Genomic DNA, 26549 nt, shown 5'->3' with positions numbered 1-26549 from the left:
TTTTTAATTCAGATCAACCAGGGTTAGATACCCGAAATGACCGAGCTGCCAAAAGGGGACAAGAACTGGACTCGCTTGTCCATGAATACATGTTAACTAACATTATGGACGTAAGTCCTACCCCTAACAATAATTATGTTCCTACTTTTAGAGGCAGAGATTATTCTACAACCATAGATTATATTTTTATGTCACCTGAACTTATCGACAGCCTTGTGGTGGCCAAGGTTGTCGAGACTGCATTCGGGGATCACAATGCCCTGGCTGCCAATATTAGACTAGGGTCCGCGACAGTATTTAAAACTATTGTGGGGGCCAGGGATATAACCCCCGTTACAATCTAAGATTGAAATGGAGAGGGGTGGATAGCGGAAACATAACTAATCAGCTCATAACTAAACATCAAAACTTAATAGATTCCTGCACATTATCTGATGGGAATCACCAAAGGGTGACATCAGATTTTACCAACTTGTGCACAGTGATTAAAACACTTTTAACTGTTCCCTATCGTAAAATCAACACGGACACTAAGTGGTTCGATAATAATTGTTCAGCTGCAAACAGGGCCCTACTTAAGGCACTGAACGCTAAGCCTAGATGTCAAACTGAAGTCAGGGAGGCAAGAAAGAAGTATAAATTAGCAACAGGAAAACGTAAGGCAATTATTTTGTCAGAACGCTGGGAGGAGTTATCAGATTCCGCATCTGGGAAAACAGGCACGACTTTTTGGGCCGCAGTGAAAAATATGCGCAACATGGGCGCACAAATGTCAGTAATAAGCAGTACCATTTCTAGCCATCAGTGGGAAGATCATTTTTCTAAAGTGTACGCAGTACCACCAAATGCTAGTAACAACTTTGCACTAGGCGACTTACGCCCTTTAGAGATTAGCCTAGGAGAGGTTATCGCGGGCATTAAACAAAGCCTCGGTAACAAAGCCCCTGGGCCAGATGGCTTACCAATAGACATTATTAAATGGAAACCTGAACTCTGGGCACCCATATTGCAAAATGTATTTAACAGCCAACCTCTAGTGCCAATACCTGATACATGGTCCACAAGCATTATAGTGCCTATATATAAAAAAGGAGAGAGAACAGATCCAATAAATTACAGACCCATCTCGCTCCTGGATAATACACTTAAAATCCTAGGGCGAGTATTATACAATAGAATTAATGAATGGGCAGATGAATCAAGGATCATAGACTCCTGCCAGATGGGGTTCAGGAGCGGGGTTGGAACAACCGAGCAGTGCCTAAATTTACACTTAGTAATTGGCAAATATACCATCGCTCGGTCAGCACCAATCTACCTAGCATTCATGGACTTATCGTCCGCATTCGACCTGGTAAATAGGTCCAAACTATGGTCAACTCTCCTGGAATATGGCTTAGACAAATCACTTGTACACTTTCTTGCATATTTGCACACTGACACAAGGGCACAAGTAAGGATTGGGATGGGGGGGAAGTGTCAGAGCCCTTAAAGGTTGAACGAGGAGTTAGACAGGGGTGCGTTTTAGCACCCTTGTTATTTATTATTTACATAAATGGATTAAACAAATCCCTAAAATTAGCAACTACAGATGTCCCAAAAATAAAGGGGGGGATTGCTACCGACTCTTCTCTATGCAGATGATGCGGTGCTTATGGGTATCACTGCGAACGCTTTACGCAGTCTGGTAAAAGACTTTGCTCAATATATGGAAAAACTTGATCTTAAAGTAAATTTAAAAAAATCTTTTATTATGTCTTGTGGCCCGGGGAAGAGACAACTAAGTGTTATTGCGGTGGGTTCTGATAACCTTTACTCCACTAACACTTTTCCCTATTTAGGAATTGTTTTTGCTGCGAGCGGCTCGTGGGGTGGACATCTGGTCCACGCCACGAGCAAGTTCTCAAAATCCATTAATTCTATTCTTAGCCTTCCACGGCCTAAGAAAGTAGATGCCACAAAAGCAATCTTAAATTTTTTTAAATCACAATGTGTGCCAGTAGCCACCTACGGGGCAGAGATCTGGGGTTTGGGCAAAACACTGAGTATTCCGATTGAGGAAAACCGCTTCTGTAGGAAAATTCTCGGAGCACCTATTTCCTCTTCAGAATACATCTGCCATTGCGAACTGAATTTGCATTATATATCGGATTATATTGCCTCTAGGCCGGCATTGTTTTGGCTAGCTATTTGGAAGAACAACTTGACTGGCCTAACCCATGACATTATAAGAGACTGCCTTAATTGTGAAAAAGGGATGCTCATCCCCTGGCTTTCTGGAGTTTTTAAAAAATTGAGTAGCGTAGGCAAAGGATATCTCTTCCTTGACCCTGGGAAAATTGAGCCGAAAGATAAAAATATTTTAAAATTTTCACTGTACGCATTTTATAGAGAAGAAAGACTGGCAAGGGAATTAACCAATGGGGTGAAAATTGCAAAAAACACAGTTGATTGACAGAATGTAGAACAATGTCATACATTCACCCCAGTACAAGGATCTGGGCCTAAATCCATCGTTTTTTTGCACTCCACACCACCCTGGGTTAGACACTGGCTATATGCAAATCAGCTCTGACCCTGTGCCTCATGGGAACAGTCCAGTCCGAACTACCAAGCCATGTCTTTCCCAGACCGGAATCAAGCATCCAAGGACCGGTTTCTAGCTATCAGCCTTCATCAGCCTGGATAGCTTGACTCCAGTGGTGTGGAGAGCCTGGGACTCACGTCTGAGCATCCCCAGCACACTCGGGAATTAACCAAACCAACAATTAAGGCCTATGTGAATAAAGATCTGTATACACAAACAATCCCATTGTATCTCACGCTGCCAATGACAAACTGGGAAAGATCCTTACTCTTTCGCCTTAGGGCAGGCTCAGTCAGATTTTTAATATGCTTCCCATTAGGTCATTCATCTCTAAAATCTGGAAATAATTTGTGCCCATGTGATGATATGAGTTTGCAAACTGATTTACAATTTTTCTTCTTTTGTAAATTTTACCAAAAATATTTTAAATGGTTTTTAGTACCGTATTTTAAAAAACATAGACCACTTTCTTTGGAGGAATCAAATTTGATGATGTTAACTTTGAATAATGAAGAGCTGATATTTCGCACTAGCACTTTTCTAAGGGTTATTACTCATGTTCGGAAAACAATGGAGTACCCTTAGTAAATTTCGGATTTTACAGATAATTGATTGTATTTAATATGCTGTATTTTGTAACTATGGTAATTTGATTTGGGATTGTGTGACCTGCTTTTATGAATTTGCAAAAATTCGAATAAAGATTTTGAAATGAAATGACACAGGAGAAGGAAACCACTAGAAGATCCCTCCCACAGCAACTTGATAATATTAGATACAATCTGACCAAATTACACTCCTTCACGTCAAGGTGTTATTAATATCCTGAATAAAACCCTTTTAAGTCTAAAAGTTCAGTCTTTGGTATGAGGTTTGGAAGGTCCAGAAAAGGTTGAAGGAGTTGAGAAGGATATTCACATTCAACACATTCTGTGAGATATAATAGAATATTTACCACACAAAGTTAGCCAGCATGTCTCTCTATAGGCTCAGTCAATTCACCTTGAACAAGTCCACTACTTTGTTTTCCAAAATCATTTGCAGATATGTGACTGTCTTGTGAGTCCATCTCTGTGGAATGGTATTCTTCAATTTGGACACAATGCCTGGGTTTACCATAATATTAATAATCACCAAATTATCGCCATTTGTTTAAACTCCCAAAATTTTTGAGTGTTAAGTAAAATAGCAATACCAATGGTTTGCACAGATCAAAATCTTGTCTGTAGTTTTATAGATAAGGCACACAGGAAGGTCCACAAGGTGTGCCACTACCAAAGCCTGTTCTATCCAGGGACACATTCAGAAAATACCAGCTCATATTATCAAATGCCCTTTCAGCATCAACGGTTAGTAATAGGACTCAGATTTTCTTTAGCTGCACTTTCTCAACCACATGTGCTACTCTCCTAACACTGTTCTGAGCCAGACTCTTCTGTGAGAAATCCTGCCAGGTCAGCTGTTATGAGCAAGGGCATAACCTCCTCCAGCCTATTTGACAAGAGGTTAGTAAATAGTTTATTATTTATACTTAACATCACTGTAGACAATCAAGATCTGTAGTCTTCAAGGCCTTGCCTGGCTTGGGGATAAAAGAAATGTTGACATCTTTCATTGTGTCAGTGACTTCACTGGATTGTGTGAATGAACTAAAGAAAAAAAAGGACCAGCTGTGCTTCTAACGTCTTGTAGATGATGGCTCCATTGCCATCTGAGCTCAGCACTTTGTTATTTTTTAATGAACGAATGGCTAACTTCAACTTTTCCTCCTCAAAGGTCTGTCCAGGTATGCTGCCTGTGCTTCCAACAGCTGCAAACTATAACGAGTGCACTACATAGTTCCAACTTTCCTGCTTCATTTACCATTAGGTTACCCTATCGATCTAACGTTCTGGCTATAACGATAGGCATTGTTGCGCTAGGCTTTGATCATAAGCACCAACAATTTATCAGCTTTGTTCATATTTTCATTTCACGTATTGTTTCAATCGCAGTAGTGTTAGGCCGGCTCTAGTGATACAAGGGAGTCTCATAACCGGTCTTAGTTTCAGGAGCTAATTGAATGTTTTGTCAATAGAGATTCTACCAACTTGTTCTACCGGTTTGTTCTGGTCACCATGGCTAGCCGTATTCCAGGTATGGCTGCTATAGTGCATCCCAAAGTATGGTTAAACAATTTCCCCAGTCCCATTGATGGAATGTTACTGATGCAAATTTGGTTCTATGGGTTGAAATAAGTGGTCTGAAAGCACGGAGCTCGTTATAGAAGATATTTATGCCATTTGTAAAATTTCCAGCTCAGACTTCGTTGGCACCCTATGCATGTTGAAAACTAGGGGAAATTACCACAACAAAATCTCTCCAGGACTCCAATAACCAGTCATAAGACAAGATTGTTCAACTTCGCACTAGAATGCCAGGGATTCCACACATGGCTGAAATCACTGCCCAATATGAATCCCCCTTCTTAAGTCCATTAGGAGCGTTACAGGAAATTAACATTAGGTGGCGCTAGGGAGTATATGTTATTGAAAATATCTTCTTCGCTGTATGTCAAGCATAACTAAGATAAACATTCCCAAAGGTACCACGGTCACTCTAATTTTCATTGCTTGAACAACATGTCTAATGAATGTACCCCTGATGTGGAGTAACACTGGACACTGAGAATTGCTGCATGTAAGCTTTGTCTCTCATTCTTTGGAACTGGTCAGTTTTAACCAAGAAATGTTTTCTTAACTGCTGTGCAGACAAAGTACAATACAAAATGCTTCTTCTTCTACTTTTTTTTTTTATATAAGCCCAACTGGCACAGTGACCACTAATAGCCCAAGGTTCCATAGGAAGGCCCATACATTGCTCTTATTATGAGGCATAGGTTTGTTTGTCTAAGAGTTATTTTGTATTAAACAGAGAATACACAGTAGTTAATATTAACTTTGCAGGGTAGTTTTGAAGACAAGGCCACCACAAGGACCCTGTGAAGAGAGAGGTGGGTCAGAGAGGAAGAATTGAAAGCCACATGCTTTGGTAGATGTTAATATGCCCTTTCTGCGTTTACTAATATAGGGACAGAACTCTCATTGATTTTGCTCCACGGGTGAGGGGAAAAATACCGGCCACTGTGTACTTTGTAAGACCACCTTGGGAAACAATTAATACTTTGGGCTATAGTAGAAGGATTATGTTACTTACTCTGTAAACATCTGTTCTTGGAATGTAGTGCTGTAGATTCACATGCTTTGCATAAGTCTGCCATCTAGTTTCGCGCTCGGATGATTGCAAGTTGTTTTTGTTCCAAGAAATTTTCTTTGAGTCATGAGGCTGTGTGACTCCTCCTCCTGGTAATACTGCGCATGGTCATCAAGGCCACCTTCATATTATTTTGCCATGGGTAGGTGAGAATGTGGGTATGCTATGTATACGAGCTATAAAATGCCCATGCAGTGGTATTATGCAAGTGTATAAAGTGAATAAACTACAACCTACACAAGGTTTTTTGGGGAGGACGGTTGGTGCATGTGCATCTACAGCACTACATGCCAAGAACAGATACTTACAGGGTAAATAACATAATCTGTTCAAGGCATGTGTGCTCTAGATGCACCTGCTTTGCATAGACTGTAAAGCAGTCCCTCTTCCCAGGTAGTGGTTAACCTGTGGCAGTTGCAGTTGTTTGAAAAAGAGTTTGTAGTGCTGCTTGCTCAACATTGGCTTGTTGTCATGCAAAGACATCCACACAATAATGTTTTGTGAAAGTGTGTGGCGTACAGAATGCTGCTGCTTTGTAAATATCAGCAATAGGAATGTTCGCTAAAAAGTCCATGGATGCTCCTATTTTACTAGTGGAGTGAGCTTTAGAAGGAAAAGCTAAGAGCCCTTTATCTTTTGCATAATATGTTTGGATACATTTAACTATCCATCCTGAAAGGCCGTATTTAGAAATTGCCCATCCCATAGGAGGAGGTGAAAAGGCAATAAACAATTGTTTCGCTTTGCTTAATGATTCAGTTCTGTCAATATAAGACTTTAGGGTCCTTTTGACATCAAAGTTTGTAATGCCCTTTCTACAACAGTCTGGTTGCAGGAAAAAAACAGGTAAATCAATTGATTGGTTAATATGAAAATTGAAAACTACCTTTGGTAGAAACTTAGTATTTTTTCTCAGTACTACTCGGACTATGTAGTTGGAAGAATGGTTCCTCAAGGGTTAGTGCATGTATCTCACTGACTCTTCTAAGTGATGTAATAGTGATTAAAAAGGCAAGTTTCCATGATAAGTATTGCAACTGACAAGAGTGAAGTGGTTCAAAACGAGAACTAAATAGTCTTGTTAAAACAATGTTTAAGTTCCATGCTGGTGCAGGTTGATGTCAAGGAGGAATGGCTCATAAGTCCATCCATAAAGGCTTTATTAACTGGGATCTTGAATAATAATAAGTGCTGTCTATTTTGCAATTAAGCTTCAGTAGCAGCAAGGTGTAATCGTATACAAGTGTGTGCTAACCCTGTAGTCTGTAGATGCAAAAATTAACTAATTATTGTTTGTACTTTTGCATGAAGAGGGTTAACACTTCAGGAGCCAAATCGCAAGATTCATTTCTTTGGAATTGGGATGCCGTAGCGTCCCTTGGTTTTGTGTGTGAAGGTCCGAGTTGAGGTGAAGCTTCTAGTGTGGAATCAGAGATAGCTCTAACAGTGTTGAAAACCATGGTTGGTGAGCCCAAGTTGGAGCTAGTAGCATCAATGTAAGAGATGCTTGTCTGAGGTTCCTGACCACTAATGGAAGTAGTAGGAGAGTTGGAAAGGCATATGCAAATATCCCTGACCAGTAGATCCACAGAGCATTACCCTTAGACTGTTGGTGTGCATACCTGCTTGCAAAATGTGGGCAATAGATTTATATGTTGGAACCCCCATCTCTGATAGTACGGTAGAACCACCGTCGGGTGTGGTTCCCATTCGTGGACTTTTTGCTGTGCCCTTCTTAGAAAGTCTGCAATTTGATTGCTTGTCCCAGGGACATTTTCTGCTAGAAAGTGAATTTTGTGATGTATTGCTAATCTCCCTATTCGCTGTATGAACTGAGACAACTGGAGAGAGTGTGTCACACCCGTTTTTGTATGTAATACATAGTTGTCATATTGTCTGTTCGAATTAGGGCAACTTTGTGTTGTAGGTGAGGTAGGAAGGCTTTCACTGCTAGGTGAACAGCTTGCAGCTCTAGTTATTGATATGGAGATCCTTGTGTTTGGAATCCCATATGCCCTGAGTTGTGAGGTGTTGGAGATGTGCACTCTAACCTATTAGGGAAGCACTTGCTGTTAGCATTATTTGTGGAACTGGGTCTTGAAAATGACCGCCCTTTGGACAGATTTTGTGTATTCCACCACTACAGAGAGTGATGTGTGCGGCTGTTAACAAACACTAGGTTGTGAAGTTGACCCAGTGACTGAGCCCATTGATGAGGCAGACATTCTTGTAGAGGTCTCATGTGTAGTCTGGCATGTGGGCTACTGAAATACAAGATGCCATAATTCCCAGAAGTTGTAGAAATGTTCTGACTGGGATTCAACCCCCTGTTTGAAAGTGCTGAATTAGTGTTGAATGTGTGTTGAGCATGGCCCTTAGGTATGATTGTATGTTGGCTGGTTGTAGATGCGACTTTTGTAGGGTGATGATAAACCCTTGTTGGTGTGACAAGGTTAGGGTTTGTTGAGGTTTGTGTTTTCAAAGGCTGAGTGTTTGCTTTTATAAACCAGTCCTCTAAGTATAGGAAGATATTAATGTTTTGTTTGGGTGGTGTGTTGCTACCACTGCTAGACATTTTGCTAATACTATTGGTGCCTAGGTAATCCCAAAGGGAAGAACCATGAATTTATAACATTTTCCCTGAAACAGAAACCTTAGATATTTTCTGTGAGTGGGATGAATAGTCTTTGGAAATAGGCATCCTTTAGATCTAAGGCAGCCATTAAGTCTCCCTTTAGTAGAAGGGTAACCAAGTGGAAGTGTTCTGATATGATGTAACGATTTATTGTTCTGAGATCGAGAATGGGTTGTAGCGACCCATCTTTTTTTTTTTATTGGAAATTATAGTGAATAAACTCCTGTTCCCTGAAACTGTTTTTGAACTGGTTCTTTTGCTCCTTTTTGTAATAGAGCTGCTATTTCTTGTTGTAGGAGAATTTGATGTTGACTTGTGTGTGTTTGCGGGTGGAATATTTGGAGGAGTTGTAATGAGCTCCAGGCAGTAAGCATGTTGGATAATACCCAACACCCTTCATCTGTTGTAGCTAATTTCCAAGTGGTGAGCAATTTTTGCAGACAACCCCTCACAGGTGTTAAGTGGTCTGTGGTACTGGTAAGGAAGTCATTGTTTGTTATTGGCGTTTGAGGAACGGGTATTATTTTCTCTGCCACTTCCTTTAAAACTGTTCCCTCTATACGAACCCCTGTAATGGGTTTTGGAAGTAGATGTTTGTCCTTGTATTTTGTATGCTGACCCATTGGTTTCTGTGGTAGATCTTGCATCTTGCTTGCAATTGAGTCTACGAAAGGAACCACATTATGTGTTTGTTTGTAGAGCCGCCTTTGATTTTATGACCTCTGTGTCTTTCTTCATTTCTCATGTGCTGAATACACTTGAGGTCCGAAAAGATGTTCCCTGTCAAAAGACCGATTTAGTATAGCCTGTTGTACCTCAAGCTTAAATCCTGAAACGTATAGCCATGCATGCCTACGTAAAAGGGTACTAGAATTTATACCTCTGTCAGCAGTGTCAGCTGCATTTAATGCACACTTAATAGTATTATTGGTAAGGAGTTTTCTCTCATTAACTAGTTCCTGTAACCATTTCTGTGCTCTTCTAGGAAGTGTTGAGGAGCCCCTCCATTTCGTCCCAGTGGGCCCGGTCTTATCTTGCTAACAGAGCTTGACTGTTGGCTATAGGCCAATGATTAGGTGCTTGTGCAGCAAAACGTTTTCCGGAAGCATCTATTAGCTTAGATTCTTTTTCTGGAGGGGTTTCTCCTGATGTTTAGGGGTTAGCCCTTTTCCTTGCATTTGAGACTACTAGGACTTTGGGGTTAACTGTCCTTTAATTAAGGTAGGATCTGATGGTGCTGTCTTGTATTTTTTGTCAATGCATGGTGTTATTCTAGCTTTGGCAGGGTATTTAAAAATGTCTGCATAACGGGTCATGCCTTTAAGTAATGTTAAATGTTTTGCTCCTCTTTGTGTGTTAGACAAAGTCTCAAAAAGGAAATCCTCTTCTATTGAATCCTTATAAAAGGCGACCTGGTTGAAAGTTGCTGTATGTGCTATTAAATCCTGATATGCAGAGGCATCAAAAGGTGATGATTATCTTGTGGGATATAGATCAGGGTCTGTAGCCCCTTGTGGCTCAAGGTCATAATCATCCCAAGCATCTCCAGGGTGAATGTTTTGTGGAATGTCCTGATGATCTTCTCCTATAGGGGATTGAGCAGACATATCACCTGCCTCAGGTAAACGTGGCGAGGGAGGTGGTGGAGTAGATGATGTAGGTGAAGATGGAACAGGGATGTGCAATGGGATGGCAAAAGCATCCTTCCTCTTCTTTTTTTAAAGGTTGAACAAGAACATCAAAAGCTTCTTCAAGAGACAACTGTTTTTTTTAAGATTGTTGTTGTGATGGCTGGAGCACTATTATTTTCGTTCCTGGCTGAATCTGGAGTCTATGTTGTTTCAGATCGAGCCGTTCTTGAAATTGTTCGAGGATTGGCTCCAGTGGAGATTTTGGATTAAAAATGAAGCATTTCGGTGTAAGGAGCATCGTTCTAGTTGTGGTCGGATCTTTAATTGAAAGTTTGTTTTCCGGAGCAGAGACCAAAGATCGATGGGTTGTAGGCCCTGGTGTGGAGGCCCCTGCTGTAGGCCTAACATTCGGTGATGAGCCAGGGGGCGGGGTTTCAGAATCAGTTTTTCAGTGCATGCCATGGTTTTTTTGCAGCGGCAGACTGTGAGCAGTCTTTACGGTTGAGGCCGATGCTTTGGGCTTAGGGTCAGGGGTATAGGTACTCACTGACCGATGCTTCTGTGCTGGCTGAAGAGTGTTCGAGTCGTCATCCGATTGGGACTCAGATCAAGTATATCGGTAGCAGGCCTCGAAAAATCATTAAAATATTACCAGACCTGCAGGTCTAGTAACTTGAAAAATATATTCGACCTAACTGTTATGTACTTGACCCATGAACTGCCCTAAAAGTAGCTCGTCTTGATTAAATCTGGCTCATCATAGTGGTGGATTTTTCAATCCCTGGATAGTGATTCTTTCCGCCTGTGCCACTGAAGCTTCTTCGTCCTCCTACTGTTCTCAACTGAAAATGGCCAGTACATTGTCCGCTTGCTTGCGCTGCACTTATTGGCAACGAGCATGTCGGTCTTGAAGAGTCTTTTTTAGATCTAAAAGACTTACAGGCCTCACAGCTCTCCCCTCGATGACTGAGCGAGAAGCATAGTTTGCAAACGGAGTGTTGGTCGGTATGAGGATACTTGGAGTCACAATTAGGACAGAAACAGAACAGAGTGTGTTCCATTAGCAGGTCATTCTCAAATGGACTTTGGAGCCGAAAGTATGCTCGGCCGGGCATGGCCCGTAAGCCTAGGGAGCGAGTCAAAGGCCCACTGTGCAGAAGGGTGATTGCTCGGACGCAATAAACTAACCGATCGAGACAATACCGCTGAATGGAGGTACTAAAGAACCGAATAGAGCCCGAAGGAGTCTCGAACTGGAGGGTGAGAAATTACAACCAAACCTGTCAGCGGAAAAAACAATCTGAAGATGGCTTTGATGACCATGCACAGTATTACCAAGAGGGGGAGCCACACAGCCTCTTGACTCAAAGAAAATCTGTTGGCACAAAAACAACTTGCAATCATCAGAGCCCAACACTAGATGGCTGACTTCTGCAAGGCATGCACATCTACAGCGCACATGTCTCGAACATACCGTTTTTAAAGAAAAACAGTAGGTATTAAAGCACCGATAGTAAAGGACCATACTTCATAATAAAAATGGTATTTGTTTTAAAGCATCGGGTAGCATCATCTCATGTACTGGAGACAACAATCGATGCAACCACTACTTTGAAGTGGACAAACATTGAGATGCTCTGACATACTGCATTTTCACACACGCAAAGCTTTTGAGATTGCTGTGCCTAAACAGAAGTTTACAATGACTGTCACACTTTGTAGTGCTTTTCTGCTGTAACACAAGCACCCCGGCGGCAGTCTTCTGCAGTTCACTGTGCTGAGGCCGAGCCCTTACGAGAAGCTAGAACCCTCTGTTGCGTTCATTCTATTCTCTGAAGATATTACATATTCTACAGCATCAGTAGAAGCTACACCCAAAGCACTTCATATTACCAGTGGCCTTCTTTCTTGAGGTATCGCACGTGATCTTTGTATAGGATGAAGGCGATCTCAGCCTTCACTTTCTCCCCCTCCTCAATTGGATCCACAATCAGAAAGTCACCTGCAAAGGATGAAAATGAAGAAAGTTACAAGGCCCCAGAGGCAGAAGGATTATGTGTTGGCCTTTGATGGTAATTGTTCTTTTCATTTGCCTATTCGACTTAACAGTTTGCAGACTTCCCTGGGCTAAGAAGTGAATAAATATGCAACATGCAAACATTTCGCCAATAGATTTTGCCATCTGTTTCATACATGACTTTCACTTAGAAATGTAAGAGATTTAATATAAACAGTTACGCAGATATATAGTTTAACAAACAATTACGATTGACGCGATCTAATTTTGGAAATTTTAAATACTGCTTCTTTAAGATTCTAACCACTTCCTAACCAGCTAAAATGGCAAGAGCCAAAGCGGAACGAGATATTACTTAAAGTGGTTTCCTACACTTACCTCTTTTAATCCAAATGTTTTTCCGGAATTTTGTCGGCATGCTCACAAGGAACTTCTTCCCGTCACCCGTTTCCACCTCGTGAAGGTTATTTCCGGGAGTCCCGAGCACCTGGAGGATTTGCAGGGAAAGAACCATTATATTTGCTATGCTGAAAACGTGTATTCTAAACCATAGAAATTGTAATGTTCTTCACAGTTTCAAAGTACAAGATAAACGGATTAATTGACTTATTCAACCCACTTTTTTAATCAAATCTTTAAACTGAAATGTTTTAGAATCTAACTCAATTAATTAATGTCCTGATTATGTCTGACCTCTCGTGAAGGCACTGATCTGTTTTCAAAGCCTTTTATGCTGTACATTATTCCAGTGACTTTGTTAGCAAGGTATGTACTTAGTAGCAAATCTTAAATAAGTTAATACACGAAACAGAGTTTAATTCCATAACCCAATGTTCCCCAGAGTAGAACAACCAACCAGGGTGGTTTACATGACATATAGACCATTATTCTGCCATAGATTTTACAGAGAAAACTGTCAGTGAATAGCACACACACCCCTATTGTAAGTTCTTCCTCAATTTGCACACTGCACACAAACATAACATCATGCACATTACCCTGGCTCTGCATGATCACTGAAGTGCACCAGAAATGCGTGAAATACTGCGCTTCTTATTAGGTGGTGTCATTACTTTTGCACACTCTGAGAAGTCTTTCATTGTTTTTGAGGGCCATTGGTCGACGGATTTAAATATAGTTTGAATCACTTCTCTAGTTTCACAAATAGGCAAGAGAAATGGAAGTGTGGTTTTCAAGCAAAAAAGTAATATTACCAAAACAAGTTACTTACCATTGGTAACAATCTTTCCAGTTCATACTCTAACTGCAGATTCTTCACCACTTGAATCTCGCCTAGGTGCCAGATTAGATCAGGGAAAGTTGAAAACTTGGAATCTTATTATCCAACAGGTAGGTGGTCGGTGACAAATCTGTAGGTAGATATAGGATCCACCAAAACGTGGATACTGAAGGAAAGTAACTGGTTCTAATACTGGATACTTTGATCCACAGATTTCTCACTTTCCTAATCAATAGGAAAGCAGAACTCCCAAAAAGATAATCAAACCAAGACGTTTTACGACATAGACCGGATAAAATGGGTATCCTTTAGTTGTGAAATTTTTACTTTAATTATCATGATGATGCGGATATAGTCTTAACATCTAATTTTAAGTTAAAATGTAAGCGTATAGTTTTAACATGTAGCACTGGTACTTGTGTTCTGTGAGTGCTTTGACCAAACATGATAAAATACTGGTAAATGCTTCTTCAAAGAAAGAACAATAGTATATTCAGCGTATTCTAATATCATTATTTAGAAGGCATTGACTGCCACCCAAGGTCACCAAGATAGCCAAAGCCTGGGATATAAGCCAATGTTTTGTTTTTCAGAAACATCTTGCTTAGACAGAAGAGCGATGTATGAATCTGGATGAGTTCTAATTGATTAAGTCATTCAGTTGAGAAGAAGTAATTTGTTTACATCTAGGCCCACCACAAGTATGCAGGTGTTCTTCTCAGACAGGGGGAGTGGACCTAATCCTCTTTATAAACCGTGGTCTGTTAAAAAAAGAGGTCGAGATCTGGGAGATGACCACGATTGTGAGTGGATGAAGCGTGGAATGATGACAAATGGAGACAAAGAAGCTTGCATCTTTCACTGGCATATTTTTTTCTCACATATGAATGAAGCATCCCAAGCCAAGAACCTGAGAATGGGCCCTTTATAAGAGTAGATGACCAATTCAGAGAGTGAAGGACCTGCAATGACAAACCTCAGTGGGTTGCTACACCTGTGTCATACCTGTATACCTTCAATATCCAAGGTATGAGGTCAGAGTTTGTGATGGCTTCGCAAGTGCTTATCTTGCGTTGGGTTGCTATTTATCAGTAATCTAAACACATTGGAGGGGGAGGCAGTGACCGCACGTCAAGGAAAAAGGCTACTTGTACCAGAGCTCTGTCTCCTCCATGCCACCTTTTACCCCTTACAATGAGCTAAACTCTCTATCCAACAACAACGTAAGAGTGACTGATTAGATAAACTCCAAATTTATCAAATAAAAGGAAAGTGAAAATAGTGGGTGAAAACAAGGAAGAAAAAGAAAAAATACTTTTTTCTTTAAAAGAACCCTCACTCACCACTAGTTGGTGACATGCTTCATCATTGGGTTCCCACTGGGGAGACCGAATGTCCCCCCAGTGTGCAACAACGCCTGATTTACAGCGGAGCTGTTTTTTTTGTGTTTACGTGATAATGTAGTGCAGTAGTGTTTAAAGTGCAGTGTCAGTGATTAAAAATATTGTAGTTAAAAGATAACCGACAGTGCCCTGTACTGCCTTTAATAAAGGGCTAGGCGGCATCAATAAAAGAAGTGTAGCGGGCAGTCATAGGTTCGTAAATTTAAAATCCAGTGCCCTAAAAATAGGTCGACATGTTTTAGCTGTTAAGTGCTAATTCAGCTCAGCATTCCTCAGGACCAAAATCCTATCCTCCGGTGGTGTGCGCGCGCCAAGGCGCACCCAATCCGTGGGGATCTATGTGTGTTAAAAATGAAAAAAATCATGGTTTTACCCGTGTAGGCTCACCCAGACATCACCAGGGACGTAATCTGTAAGACATAAAGTTAATGTAGAGACAAACAACAAGTAAATACCAATTTATTACATCATAAAGCAAGAGTGAATATCCAATAATAACTCTCGCAATTGTCCCTTTTGTGTGCAGAACGTCTTCAGACCTTTTATCACCCAACTATATTCACCACACCAAGTGGACCAAAGTAGTACCAAAGAGTCCCATTCTTAGGATGTGATTCTGACCCCTAATTATAATCAGGGTATGTAGTCAGATAAAGAGCTGTTTTCTGAGCCCATGATAATGTGCATCTCATGCCAATCTTGCTATAATGCTAATGAATGTCACCGTATCTCCCGGTCCTTTGAATTTAATAGAAATTAATTTAAATTGAGAAAGAAAAAAGGAAAAGTGCATGCCCCAGTAAAAAACCATCGTTCCTGGTTAGTGGGAAACGTGGTTTTCATTAAAAGATTAAAGATATGGCCAAAAAATGCCACTCACTAATATAAGTAGGAAAGTTTGCTACATGGGTACCCGTGGCAGGGGTAATCTTCAAGCCGAGCTCGTTTTGACAAATGGCGTCTCCCCACAGGCTACCTAGTTCGTAGCACATCCGCGGCCCGGAATACACTGATCGCCGGCGAAATGCGGAAGTAAAATGCATTTCGCCGCGATCACGTGATTGACGTCAACAGCGTGACAGCCTTGAAGTCGTATATTATCGGGTAAATGTATATCGATCAAAAATGCATAGATTACTATATACAATCTCCCGTTAGCCAATCGAGAGTCGTGCTTCTATTGTCAAAAGCGACATATTAAGAGTATTACCATGCCCTGATTATGTGCTCCCCATCGAACATTAGGAGTTTAGCGAAATTAAATGCTGGGTAGGGCAACCCCAACGAAAGCTTTTTTATTCAATGTGTAACTTTATTGACAAAGTGTCAACGCGATACAGGGCATGGGAATACTCTTAACCGCATGCACGCTAGCGGTTTTCCCGCTGTGCGCGGCACTTTTAAAAAAGCCACGTTACATGACTAGCTGAGCTGAGCGTACGAGAGGCGTAACTCATGACGAGCTCAGCTCGTCATGAGCGTCGAAGGGGTTAATATGTCGCTTTTGACAATAGAAGCACGACTCTCGATTGGCTAACGGGAGATTGTATATAGTAATCTATGCATTTTTGATCGGTATACATTTACCCGAGAATATACGACTTCAAGGCTGATGACATCATCACGCTGTTGACGTCCATCACGTGATCGCGGCGAAATGCATTTTACTTCCGCATTTCGCCGGCGATCAGTGTATTCCGGGCCGCGGATGTGCTACGTACTAGGTAGCCTGTGGGGAGTCGCCGTTTGTCAAAACGAGCTCGGCGTGAAGATTACCCCTGCCGCGGGTACCCATGTAGCAAACTTTCCTACTTATATTAGTGAGTGGCATTTTTTGGCCATATCTTTAATCTTTTAACGAAAACCACGTTTCCCATTAACCAGGAACGATGGTTTTTTACTGGGGTATGCACTTTTCCTTTTTCCTTTCTCAATTTAAATTAATTTCTATTAAATTCAAAGGACCGGGAGATACGGTGACATTCATTAGCATTATAGCAAGATTGGCATGAGATGCACATTATCATGGGCTCAGAAAGCAGCTCTTTATCCGACTACATAACCTGATTATAATTAGGGGTCAGAACCACATCCCAAGAATGGGACTCTTTGGTACTACTTTGGTCCACTTGGTGTGGTAAATATAGTTGGGTGATAAAAGGTCTGAAGACGTTCTGCACACAAAAGGGACAATTGCGAGAGTTATTATTGGATATTCACTCTTGCTTTATGATGTAATAAATTGGTATTTACTTGTTGTTTGTCTCTACATTAACTTTATGTCTTACAGATTACGGCCCTGGTAATGTCTGGGTGAGCCTACACGGGTAAAACCGTGAATTTTCTCATTTTTAACACACATATATCCCCACGGATTGGGTGCGCCTTAGCACGCGCACATCACCGGAGGATAGGATTTTGGTCCTGAGGAATGCTGAGCTGAATTAGCACTTAACAGCTGAAACCTGTCTACCTATTTTTAGGGCACTGGGTTTAAAATTTACGAACCTATAACTGCCCGCTACACTTCTTTTATTGATGCCACCTAGCCCTTTATTAAAGGCAGTACAGGGCACTGTCGGTTATCTTTTAACTACAATATTTTTAATCACTGACACTGCAGTTTAAGCACTACTGCACTACATTATCACGCAAACACAAAAACCCCAGCTCCGCTGTAAATCGGGCATTGTAGCACACCGGGGGGACATTCGGTCTCCCCAGTGGGAACCCAATGATGAAGCATCTCACCAACTAGTGGTGAGTGAGGGTTCTTTTAAAGAAAAAAAGTATTTTTTCCTTTTCTTCCTTGTTTTCACCCACTATTTTCACTTTCCTTTTATTTGATACATTTGGAGTTTATCTAATCAGTCACTCTTAAGTTGTTGTTGTATAGTATCTTTGAGGGGTAGAGGAGTGACTTAGCCACCCTAACCCTCGTTGTTTTTGTCTAAACTCTCTATCCACATCTCAGAATACCAGGAATGTGCATCGGAACAAGAGAAGACATAGGCTCGGACTCCGAAACATTCCCTGAAGCCGATTTTACATCAGAGCACTGTGTCCTGAAAATGAGAGCCCATCAGCCTTCAGCATGGCCGTTCCCATTCCTGCAACATGGCGAGGCTGCTATCGAGGATCCAACAAGATTGTCCAAACTACAGTGAACCCATGACCATATGATACCACCTAAGTTAAACGAAAGTTAGTGGTAAAGGTTGCCAAGCTGTTTTCTGCAGTGGGGTTTTTGATTTTGTAAATAAATTTATACCAACAGGGCGGCTGCAGTCTTGCGAAATAACTGCTGCCGCCACTGACAAACAGTTTACATCTAAATAATAAGCGTCTACCCTCCTATGCACTCCATTAGCGTGGCGGTTTCAGTGGCTCATCGGGTCCCCACAGCGGAGGTCTCCCCCGGTTCATCGCTGGTTGGTCCTGCCCGATTGTGCCTAACCAACTTTATTTTGCTGGGTAGCATCAGAGGAATCAGTTAGGTTAGACAGCTGCATGTTCTTTTGGTGAGGCCGCTTCCACTCCCCAGCTCAGTGTTGTTGCAGGAGAGAGCAGTTGTGATCATCTAGGGTTGCCAGAAACAGTAAAGTATTGGACACCGCACAACTGCCTCTCTACAACAGAGGGAACATTTGGTGCCAGGGTTCTCTACATTGCTCTTGGCCTGCATGATGATTCCCGTCTGGGCTGGTCCTCTCCAACTCATCTGAATTGACTGAGCCAGTGGGGTGCTAATACAATGCAGAAGAGCACTCTACTATTGCAAATTCACTAACTGAGTCTCGACGCTCTGCTTAATCTAGTGTGTTCATGGTAATTCCTCCTCTGGCCTTATTCAGTTTGTAGGCGCCCGCAGTCTATAAAGGCACCCGCAATCTGCAGCCCTTATAGGCAGCTTAAAGGCACCAGTAACCCATAAAGGCACCATAAAGAGCTTGCAACCTATTCAGCCTTGCTGCCCTGGACACAAGCACATTGGTCACAGCACTGCATTTTCTACCTCTGTCTACGCTGGATTTGACATTGCCTATGGCTTACTATATTTGTTATGTGAACTCGGCTATAAGTGTGCAAGGTTAGCAAAGTGAGTGAGCAAGTTGAACAAAAGACACAAATGGCACAAAACCATTAGTCACTACCATAAAGAATAATACACAGGGCAATCACCTCTTGTGGGTATACGTTGTACGCCAAAGTCTCTGGTGACCTTCTTCTGTACTGTAGGTTTGGCCTCATCAATCTGAGTGGAGAAGAGGTACCTAGAAGTTTCACTGCCTGTATAAAAGTGGGCTACATCCTCATTCTAGCCTCAGTTGTCTACAACTACTAGAGAGACCAGGACTAAGTCGGAACCCGCGACTCTGGAATCACCCACCAAAAGCAAAACTGAGCTTAAAAACACAATGGACTCCATCCTTAAAAAACTTTCAGACGTCTTACAACTTGCCCAAGCAACAGAGGTCAGTATGGATATCAAGCAACAGGATATTGCAGGTATGTGATCTTATATCCAACAAATAACTGACAAACTGTCTGCAGCCGAACAGCGCATTAGTGATCTTGAGGACAAATCTCTCTCTGTAAAAAAAGACCTCAGCTCTCTTAAAAAAAACACGAATATTAATGCAACTTTCAATCGCTGAATTGGAAGATAATTGGAGGGGTAACATAATACACTTTGCTTTTCCTGAAAATAACAAAAGACAAAATGGCTCATGCGTTACCTTTCGAGAAGACTGGATCCCTTGCAACACTAACATCTCCTTTGACTGTTTTGAGCGCAACAGTGCACACCGCACCCAGACACGACAAACAACTGGGCTGACCAGTCCAATAATCCGCAAACCCCTTCGATATCAGCACGAGGACACTAATCTTGGAATTCATACGCAACAACAAGTACATTACCTGGGAAGGCCGCTGAATCACCATATCGAAAGATTACGCCAAGCCAACGGTTCAAATGAGGAAAGGTTTCCTCTCTCTCAGGCATAGATTAAGGACCCTGAACATTCCTTTTTCAGGTCCTGCCTTATTTTGTATGATCTACAACGGCACACCGTACTTGTTCCATGACCAACGAGACTTGGCCTCCTTTCTAGACAACATACAAGAGGCAGAGATGGACACACATCCTGCTAATTCAGGAACGTCGTAAAGTATTATTACTTCTTAAACTACTCTTACTACATTCCTTGCTGTGAAGGCAGCGGTTTATTGTCCTTCACATCCCATGTTTCGTATACTCAGTTGCCATTTGATTCCTCTCCTCTACACGGATATATGAAGTTATAATGGCTTTTGTTCCAAGATGATTCTCCCACGATTGTAGATACTCGTATCTATAGACATCTTCAGGTCACAGACTTACTGCACCAACCAGGAGAATAGCTTCCAGGCATATAGGCTGCTAATAAAATTATACACGGTTATAAGATGACACACTGTTCTAAGATGAGACATTTGACTCTCAATTTCTGTTCGATTTATGGTGGCTGCCAACTGTAGATTGCTTATAGGATGGCATACTGTTTTAAGATTTCATATAAATGGGGTGTTGCACAGCTATCAAAAGTTTTTATAACTCTTTCTGATTTGAGCTCACAATTAGTATGGTTAGGTGCTCCTACAGGTGACGGGGCCGTCCTGCTCCGTTAGTTAATGAAATCAAAAGAAGTGCACACACTGTAACAGTAGGTGCATCCCTGTATTTGGGCACACTTTTAGGTTCAAACATAGACTCCTCAAAGCTTGATGCAAATGTTTTCTCTTTATTTACTTATATTCACTCGATATTCATTTCATATCCGTTATGTATTCATTATAACACACTTTTGCTTTTCATATTTGTATCCACAATTATATTTGAATGCTCCAATGCATTTCGGGCCAGTGCCCTTTTTCCAGGAGCTCTGCGAGCAAAAAACAAACGGGACATTTCTTGTAACGTTGTTACTCCATAAAACTATATACAACTATACAGTTTGACTTATAGGTTAGTATTGCAATCATACATGCAAATATGTGCCACGTGTGATGTGTGGTGCATGGTGGAAAAAACTTGCAGACTGGAAAAAAACGAACGAAAAGTGAAGCCGGTACGGTGGGAAAGGCGTATATATTGTACTTACTCGAGTTTCAATATTGGTGCGTGATCGGGTTCTATCTAAATAACATGAGAGAACGGGTTATAATATCCGTGGTGGGACAGTAGGTTCAAATGAAAGCGGCGAACGTATTTGCACTTACTTGGGCATTTGATGCTTCCTAGATTGGAAAATGTGTCCTCAGTTCACGACTAGCGGCTATGGCGGTCGCGGTGTGTTTGATTCCGCAATGGTGTTTCAGTCATGTGATATAATCACGTGATTGGGGTTGCGTGGCGTAGGTAAACACAAAAAAGGGACTGTAATGCCCGGGTGTTATACTGGGTGTGTGTAAAGTTATGTGGTGGATAGCCAATAGGATCACAACCTTAAGTGGAAATAACACGATAAATGGAAATAAAATATGTTTTACATTGTGCAGTATATACAGTTCTATGTGTAATAGACAGCAAAGATGTCACTAGTCAGAGTCTCTTAATTATTAATTATATAAAGCAACTGAGTTCAGTCCGATCGTTAAGCAAACGACCGCCATAGCCGCTAGTCGTGAACTGAGGAAAAAGGGCACTGGCCCAAAATGCATTGGAGCATTCAAATATAATTGTGGATACAAATATGAAAAGCAAAAGTGTGTTATAATGAATACATAACGGATATGAAATGAATATCGAGTGAATATAAGTAAATAAAGAGAAAACATTTGCATCAAGCTTTGAGGAGTCTATGTTTGAACCTAAAAGTGTGCCCAAATACAGGGATGCACCTACTGTTACAGTGTGTGCACTTCTTTTGATACTGTTTTAAGATGCCACACTGTTATTAAATGGCCCACTGTTCTACTCGATTTTTGCTTGATTTATGAAAACCGTCAAATGTTATAACTTACCAAATGTTGGCCCAGCTGGTCCTCTTACCTGATCTGAAACCTGTTACTCAACGTTCGTCCTTGCTTATCAGTTTCACACACACACTCTTACTGCCCTAGCCATTCAATTGCTGTAAGACACAAATGTATCAATGCATCTATGTTCGGGCTCATTTCCACATATATGGGCCTATATTGTGGTGTTCTGGAGATGGCTGGTCTCCTCCTTTGGGTCCTATACAATTCCATGTCAGGTGGGGGTGGAGGGGATGGGGGGAGAGTGGGTAGAGGGACTTGCAGTTGGTGGGCTCTAATTATTAGCTTTTTTGTCTTTTTACCCCCTCTTTTCTTACTTGGCGATTACCTCAACCTCGTATCATGCACAGATGGTCCAGTTTCGCAGGTCAGTTCCAGAGGTGTCAGCGAACTCAGTAGGAACTCGATGCAAGATAATTCCATTAGGAGTAGTCCTATCCCGCAACACATTAGGATGACTATTTACCTACGCTTCTCAGACCCCTCAATGTATCACTTATGTCAAAGTATGACTCTCCACAAATTCTTCCCTACAAATTCTCTCACCTAATACAAAAGGGTTGAACTATCCGGTTAAGAGGAGGAAAATTATCGAATACTCACACAAATAATGACCGGACATACTACTTCTACAAGAATCTAAACTCACCTCCTCAGACATATCCTCCTTTAAAGCCCCAGGGTTCTGAGAAGTCATAGGTTCACACGAACACATAAAGAAGAATGGTTTCTTATCGTCATCACCAAACAAGCAAAAATACCAGTTTTAGACATGCTGGCTTGATGGCCTCAGTTAGATATGGCCCTTTAGGGGAATGCATGGGACGCTTTAGTTTGGGTCGAGGAGTTCCCAAGCGATGTATTTTAGCCCCTTTGCTGTTTATTTTGTATATTAATCAGTTGCAGTGATTATTAGTGGATATTCAACAAACTATAAAAATCTGGCAAAGAATTTTATCTGTTGAACATTTACACTCCGAACACTAACACCATAGACTTCTGGAAACACATCGACTAATTGATTGCAGGTCTCCGCAATGACTGCAGACTGATATTGGGGGGCGACTTCAACCTCCCACTTTATCCCGCCATAAACAGCAGTTCAGGAGGTTCTAGCCTCTCTCTTGTAGACACATACACATTCAACACTCTGATACTAGAGATTATACTTTCAACTCCTCCCCATATCAATCATGCTCCAGAATCTTCCAAGAGTGCCTGTAACTCCTATGGTTGGGTAGGAGGCATAGGGAATATATGGATGCCCCATTCACCGCTGAGGATGTGACTTGGCTAATACGTGGACTTCCATCAGATAAAGCTCCTGGGTCAGATGGACTCAACACAACATTCTATAAAAAAAATACACAACGGAGCTGGCCCCACACCTTACTGCAGTATTTGAAGAAGCACATACTTTCGGTATCCTCTCACCCTCAATGAGTGAAGCCATCATTATAACGTAGCTTAAGCCCGGGAAACCCAGTGATGAGGTGGAATCGTACAGACCACTCTCTGATTAATGTGGATGTCAAAATCTTGGCAAAATTACTTGCTCAGGGATTGCACTAATTGCACGGCCGGATCACTCAGGCTTTATTCCCGAGCGTTCAACTGCACATAATCTTCGCACTTTTTTCACTTTAGTGCATTATTTAAACCCCAACACACAGGCAATAGCCGCATTTCTGGACGCTACCAAAGCGTTTGATTCACTGGAGTGGACCTATTTATTCACCGCCTTGGCGAGAATGGGCTTTAGTCCTCTCTTCCTGGGCCTTAGATGCGACTATACACGGCGCTCTCCGCTCAAATCAGACTAAATGGCATGCTGTCAGGCCTCTTTCAAATTACACATGGGACGAGGCAGGCTGCCCCGCGTCTCCCCTGCTCTTTGCTATAGTGATGGAGCCATTAGAGCGCGGATCAGGCAACACCACACTGTGAGAGGACTGGGCTTCAGCACAGGGGGACTGTTAGGCTCACTTTACAAAGATGATATTACGCTATATATAATTGGTCCTGCGAGAAACACAGCCCCCATCCTCTGCGAACTAATAAAGTTTGGTGGTTTATCAGGTATTTCTATCAACCCGGGGCGAAAGCCACTCTCTTGCCGCTCACGGATGTGACCACTCCATTCCCCATTTATTACCCACTTAAGTGGGTTAATGGTTGAGTAAAATATTTAGGTATATGGCCAAGTCATGATGAGCAGGAACTATAGGCCCTGAACTTCGGGCATGCAGTCACCTGGTTGGAAGAAAAGATAAATGCATGGACTAAGCTACCCCTCTCCCTAGCTGGTAGGATAGCAGTTGCCAAAATGGTGGTACAACCAAAATTCCTATACCTATTCGTCAGTATTCCGATTCTCTTCACCCAAGCTTTTTTTGGTAAACTCTGCACTCTATTAATATCCTTGGTCTGGGCGGGCAGACAGGCTCTGGTTTCCTGGTAACTTCAAACGCTGCCACTGACGCAGGGGGAGGGGGGACGACTAGGTGCTCCAGATTTTCAGTTGTATGCCTATTGTGCTCAAGCACAATTTCTTCATTTTTGGTTGCAACCCACCCCATTTCAGCCACATGATGCGGTGGAGATGGATGTTGCGGCACCAACTCCCCTTCAGGAGGCAGTACCTGAGGTGGGCTTGGGGTAAACTCTGAGCTAGAGCCAAATTGGCGATCCTTTATGCCCCGTCCATCCCTTTAGCGCACAACCCCATGATTCCGGCGATGTCTGAAGGGGCTAATAGAATTATGGCCAGGGAGCTAGGTTTGCACACTTTCTCTGATCTGTATCCTGAAGACAAATTCTTAGCGTCACCTGCCACTACTGAGGGAAAGCCCAGGAATTTTTCAGAGCTTTATTTGAATGATAAACTCAGGGCAACCTGCAAGCAAATTCACGAGACATTTCCTAACCCTCCGCCCACACTGCAGGAACTCGAAAATATAATTCAGACAGCCTCCCCTCGTAAGCTCATAACTAGACTTTACAGCCAGATCCAGAACACCGCTCCTATAATCACACCTAGGGCGTTCCAGGTATGGAACTTAAAACTGCCAGCCCCGTTGACAGAGGAACAATGGTCCTTCTGCTGCAGTCAATTGACAGTACTTTCTCCCAAATTGCAAACTGCGTCTGATCCACTTTAAATATATTCATCAATTCTACAGAACCCCTGTGCAGCTACATAAAATGGGAATCAAGGCAGATGAGGGATGTTGGAGATGCGGCTACGCACCGGCTGACTTCATGCAATTGGCATGGAACTGTCCCCCAGTGGCGTCCTTTTGGACAATGATTTTTAACATACTCCATGGGATAATTAGCACATTAGTGGACCCTGAGCCGCACGTTAGGCCCACTGGGTTATGTGAGGGATACACTGGTGGAAACCCGTAAATTGCATGCTATTCTTTTGCTCTTCGCCAAGCGCAGGGTAGCCATACATTGGGGTAGAGGAGGGTCTCCAAAGATGGAGGACTGGATGCAGGATGTTTTATTCTGCCACACAGAGCTCTCCAATTTTTGGGAGTTGATGCCACCCTCATCTAGACCAAAAGACATATGGGACCCTTTCTTGACGTGGGCAAACTCGCAACGCGAGACGGAGAACTCTCTGGGATTACAGACTTTCCCAGCAAAGTGATTATTGTCTTTAGGACTATTATCCCCTAGGGGCCAGGACAATTTGAGGGAGTTGGAGGTGGGTCCTTATTTAATCTTTACTGTTTGCCGATTTTCACTAGCCGGGTGCTCTCACGTCACTGCGTCCCATGTCTCTGGTTCCTGATGCATAACCCAGACCAAGAAATGCTAAATGTTGATTTGACCCAGATATGGAATGTTGTTTCTCCGCTAAGATTTGTAATATTATATATTGTACGCTGAGCACTTGTATCCATGCAATATCCAACTGACTGTGTTGTTGCATCGAACTGTTTGTTGTATAAAATACGAATAAAAAAAAAGTCATGCTCGAGAATCGATCACATATTAGTATATAACAACTTGGCGAGAATGACTACTGACAATTCCATCAAACCCAGTCTGATCTCAAACCATTCAGCCATATTGGCTTCTTTAGAATGAGCCACAATCACCCCAAAAGACAAATCCTGGAGACTTAACTCTGACATCTTACAAGATAAAAACCATATAGAGAAGATACGGCAGGCCATTAAAAACCTTTTCCTTGACACCACCCCAAGCACACTGAGAGGCCCTTTAGGCCACAATTAGGGGGGTAATGATAGCATCATTACTCATATTAACAAATCTGCAAATACTCAATTGGAAAAGATAGAAATAGAGATAAAACAATTAGAAGTCAGGCACCATTCGGATAAAGGAACACTCCTATTGGACACCTTAAACCAGGAAAAATACAAATATAAACTTCTCACCTTCAGGGCTGGCCAATGGGTAACCAAATTCAATTCAAGAAAATTGTGTGCTGGCAACGCTGCTGGGAAAATCTTAGCACACTACTTGAAAAAGCAAACAAAACAACTCACAAATGACTCCTGTCAGACATAAACAAGGACAGCTACACTCAGATGCCCATAAAGTTTCTAGTATCTTCTTGGATTTCTACAGGTCACTGTATGATGAAAACACTAATATTAACCCAGAAGATAGTTTAACCCACCTCAATAAACTCAATCTAGCCAAGGTATATGCCCATCACTATTCCATGCTAAACCAGAACATTACAGACTCAGAACTACAATCAGCAATCATGTCCCTCAA

The 26549-nt window shown here is 41.9% G+C and overlaps 1 protein-coding gene across 2 annotated transcripts in view; it reads right to left on the bottom strand.

Annotated features, from left to right (window-relative positions):
• The window catches only part of EIF1AD (eukaryotic translation initiation factor 1A domain containing), a 450589-nt gene that overhangs the window by 152804 nt on the left and 271236 nt on the right, over nt 1-26549 (bottom strand). For both annotated transcript variants that reach the window (XM_078660692.1, XM_078660691.1), the window contains exons 4-5: nt 12501-12609; nt 11999-12107 (exon numbers count right to left, since the gene is read on the bottom strand). In XM_078660692.1, the coding sequence (XP_078516818.1) occupies nt 11999-12107; nt 12501-12609 (218 nt within the window). The remainder of the gene's footprint in view (nt 1-11998; nt 12108-12500; nt 12610-26549) is intronic.

This window comes from Lissotriton helveticus, chromosome 9 (assembly GCF_964261635.1).
Source record: "Lissotriton helveticus chromosome 9, aLisHel1.1, whole genome shotgun sequence".
Taxonomy (NCBI): Eukaryota; Metazoa; Chordata; class Amphibia; order Caudata; family Salamandridae; genus Lissotriton; species Lissotriton helveticus.
Note: the sequence above shows the minus strand (reverse complement) of the source record. Positions and strands in the feature narration are given on the sequence as shown.